Source organism: Gastrolobium bilobum, unplaced genomic scaffold (assembly GCF_033153095.1).
Source record: "Gastrolobium bilobum isolate Gb01-03AN ecotype WA unplaced genomic scaffold, APGP_CSIRO_Gbil_v1 utg26319, whole genome shotgun sequence".
In the NCBI taxonomy this organism is placed as follows: domain Eukaryota; kingdom Viridiplantae; phylum Streptophyta; class Magnoliopsida; order Fabales; family Fabaceae; genus Gastrolobium; species Gastrolobium bilobum.
Window position 1 is genome coordinate 142,218 of NW_026898644.1, and position 3,051 is coordinate 145,268.

The 3,051-nt window shown below is 33.2% G+C and overlaps 1 protein-coding gene across 1 annotated transcript; it reads left to right on the plus strand.

The window, feature by feature from the left end:
* Positions 1 to 1,628: 1,628 nt before the first annotated feature.
* On the plus strand, positions 1,629 to 2,312 carry LOC133317982 (ethylene-responsive transcription factor 2-like). The gene has a single exon (XM_061519904.1). The coding sequence runs from the start codon at positions 1,629 to 1,631 to the stop codon at positions 2,310 to 2,312; it is 684 nt and encodes a 227-aa protein (XP_061375888.1).
* The last annotated feature ends 739 nt before the right edge of the window (positions 2,313 to 3,051 follow it).

Consider the following 3,051-nt stretch of genomic DNA (forward strand, 5'->3'; position numbering starts at 1 on the left):
AGTATAGCCACTAACTGCGGTGAGTTAATTTAAGCATTCACATAATTAAATAAACTCAGCACTCTTACGGATACTGACACGGGACACGACACGCCGACACGTTAATTCTAAGAAATATTATATTTTGACACGTTGTGACATGTTTTGATATTAAATAATATTTTTTATATATAACATAATTTATATTTAACACATACAATAGCTTATAATAAATCATATAACCAATCAAATATTCAAATTTCATAACATAAATATAAACAAAAATAATTTTTCGTATCTTGTTAATTTTTCATGTCAAATTTTATAATAGAAAAAATTGATTTATAAATGATTTTTTTTTATTTTTAGTTAATAAAATAAAATTTAGACTAAAAAAAAATATAAAAAAAAACGTGTCCGAGCATGTCCAAGTGTGTGGAAACGTTGATCACGTGTCGAGAAAAGTTGACTGCATGTCGGAACGTGTCAGAGAGTTGACCACGTGTCCCAAAATGTTGACCGCGTGTCGGACGCGTGTCAGAACGTTTCGGAGCATGTCCGTGTCGGACACGTATCCGATACGCACATTTTTTAAAAATGCACGACTCCGTGCTTTAGAGCTCTCAACAACCTAAAAGAATCTTATATATATAAAAAATTCCTGGAATGAAAAAAAATGGTATTAAGTCTGACATCGCTCCAATTGAATTAGTTGGATAATCGTTCCCTTGGTGGATATATCAAAAGAAATTTTTTTTTTTTTAAACAAATATTGAATGGATATGTTAGGAATTTCATATTGGAATAAAAGAGTATTGTTTTAAATACAAATTTTAATGGATATTTGCTAGAATCATCATAGTTCAAAAAAAAATATATATCTACTTTTCGCTTTGGTGAGAAATGGAGCTAATTAAGCACACCAGAAACTCAGCATAGAAAAATACCTAGATAAACATGCAAAGCATACCCAAGATATAGTAGCCTTACTTTATGCAAGTATTTAATCTCGAAACATGACTGAAATCATGAAATTTAACACTGGCGTAATATTTGAGTGAAATCTAATAAATTTTTTAATCAAAATAGCAAAGTAAACTAGCATGCTTAATGATTCTGGCTAAAGGTTATATTATTTACATAAAACCTTTTATGCAGAGTTTAGTATAAAATGATATCGGTTTCTGAAAATAAAATTAAAAATAATTATTTTAAAGACAAGCTCGGTGGGTGCTTAGTTAATTAAGGTGAGGTGTGCCTCATAATGCAATACATCAATATTCAATATTAAATGGCATTAAAAAAATGGCAACTAGACAAGAATAAAAAAATTCATCAATAGGGTTTATTATTATTCAAGTGAACAAATCACACGTGAGGACAAATAGTGCCACTTCAAAGTTCAAACTTCGATATACGCCACTCCAAAATCCATGAAGTTTCAAAGAAACAACCACTAAAAGAATATATATTATATATTTAAAAAAAAAATAATATTTAAAATAAAATATCATCACGTTGTTCAATAGTCAGTTTTCGAAAAATATAATTATATAATGAGAGTTCGGTGCTATAAATAATACAATGAAGCATATAGTTAAAGGCTCATAAGTGCATTCAAAACCCAACACCAAAGTTAGCTCCAAAACATGACTTCCAATACCATGGATTCCGAGTTTGCATACTTAGAATCTATTCAACAATACCTACTTGGATATGATTCAAAAAATCTGATCGATGTTTCAAAACCTAAAACCCTCAAATCTGCATCTCACACCTCATTTTCAAACCCTAATTGTGATGGCAATTTGGATAACATTCATGCAATGGTTAAGGTCGCGCGTGATGTTCACGCGCCGCCAACATGGAAGCATTATAGGGGCGTGAGGCGGAGGCCGTGGGGGAAGTTTGCGGCGGAGATCAGGGATCCGAAGAAGAACGGAGCTAGGGTTTGGCTTGGGACTTATGAAAATGAAGAGGAGGCAGCTTTGGCTTATGACAAAGCTGCTTTCAATATGCGTGGCCGAAAAGCCAAGCTGAATTTTCCTCACCTAATCGGCTGTGACGTGGCGCCGGAGCCGGCGAGAGTGGCGGCTTCCAAGCGGAGGTTATCGGAAAGTCCTCCGCCGTTGTCGTCGCCGCCATCTTCGGAGGATGGTTCAACTTCACAAGGGACAAAGAGGAGGAAGAAGAATCTAGCTGATCTACTGAATAAGTTAGCCAAGAATAGAGGAAGCCAAGCCAAGGTGGTTGAAATGGGGTTAGAGGAAAATGTTGATCAATGGTTGAACATGAATGACCTCAATGATTTTAGTCTAGTATGGTGTTCATAGAGTATAACCTTGCTTCTGTTTTAATTTGGGTAGTTCTTAAGTTTGACGGAATTGTTTATATATGATTGAAGAAGTTTAAGTAGTTACCCCTTTTTAGTATGGTTCGATTATTAGTTGTAAAATTAATACTACAAATATGTAAAGTAAAATTTGGTTAGTACAAACTTATCCAAAACGACATCTATTTATCCAAAAGTTTATTTTTAGCAAGCTCCACCTTCTAATTCTGACAAAAAAATTACTTGTTTCTAAACAAGTTTTGTTTGAAATGGATCTTCTAATGTGAAAAAAAACATGACATAGTCATGTGAGAAGATCACAACCATACAAAGGTTTATGATTTTGTAACTATCTATTTTAATATATTTTTTCTCTTCTCCTTTATTACCATAGATCTACCTTTACATGATTATGATTTCTCACATGACATGTTCATGTGATTTTTCACAGGATCCAGATCCAGTTTTGTTTAAGAATGTTTTATTAGTAATATGATACTTAATTCATTTATCTAGTAATGTCATGTAACTATACATGATTATTTGCAAATAGTATAACCTCAGGAGAGAATTGGATATCACTCTATGAATCAATATCAACAATCAAACCCACAATTGGAGCTCTGCAGTTTGGGCAATCTGATATTAAACATGTCAATGCACTTGAGTACACCTTACCATTTCACCTTTCCCAAGCAAAACATGCATTTCAGTTCTTGTTCAAGCCCCTGAAAGATTTA

Coding starts and splice junctions, on each gene's coding strand:
- LOC133317982 (XM_061519904.1), top strand. CDS start 1,629: ATGACTTCCAATACCATGGATTCCGAGTTTGCATACTTAGAATCTATT.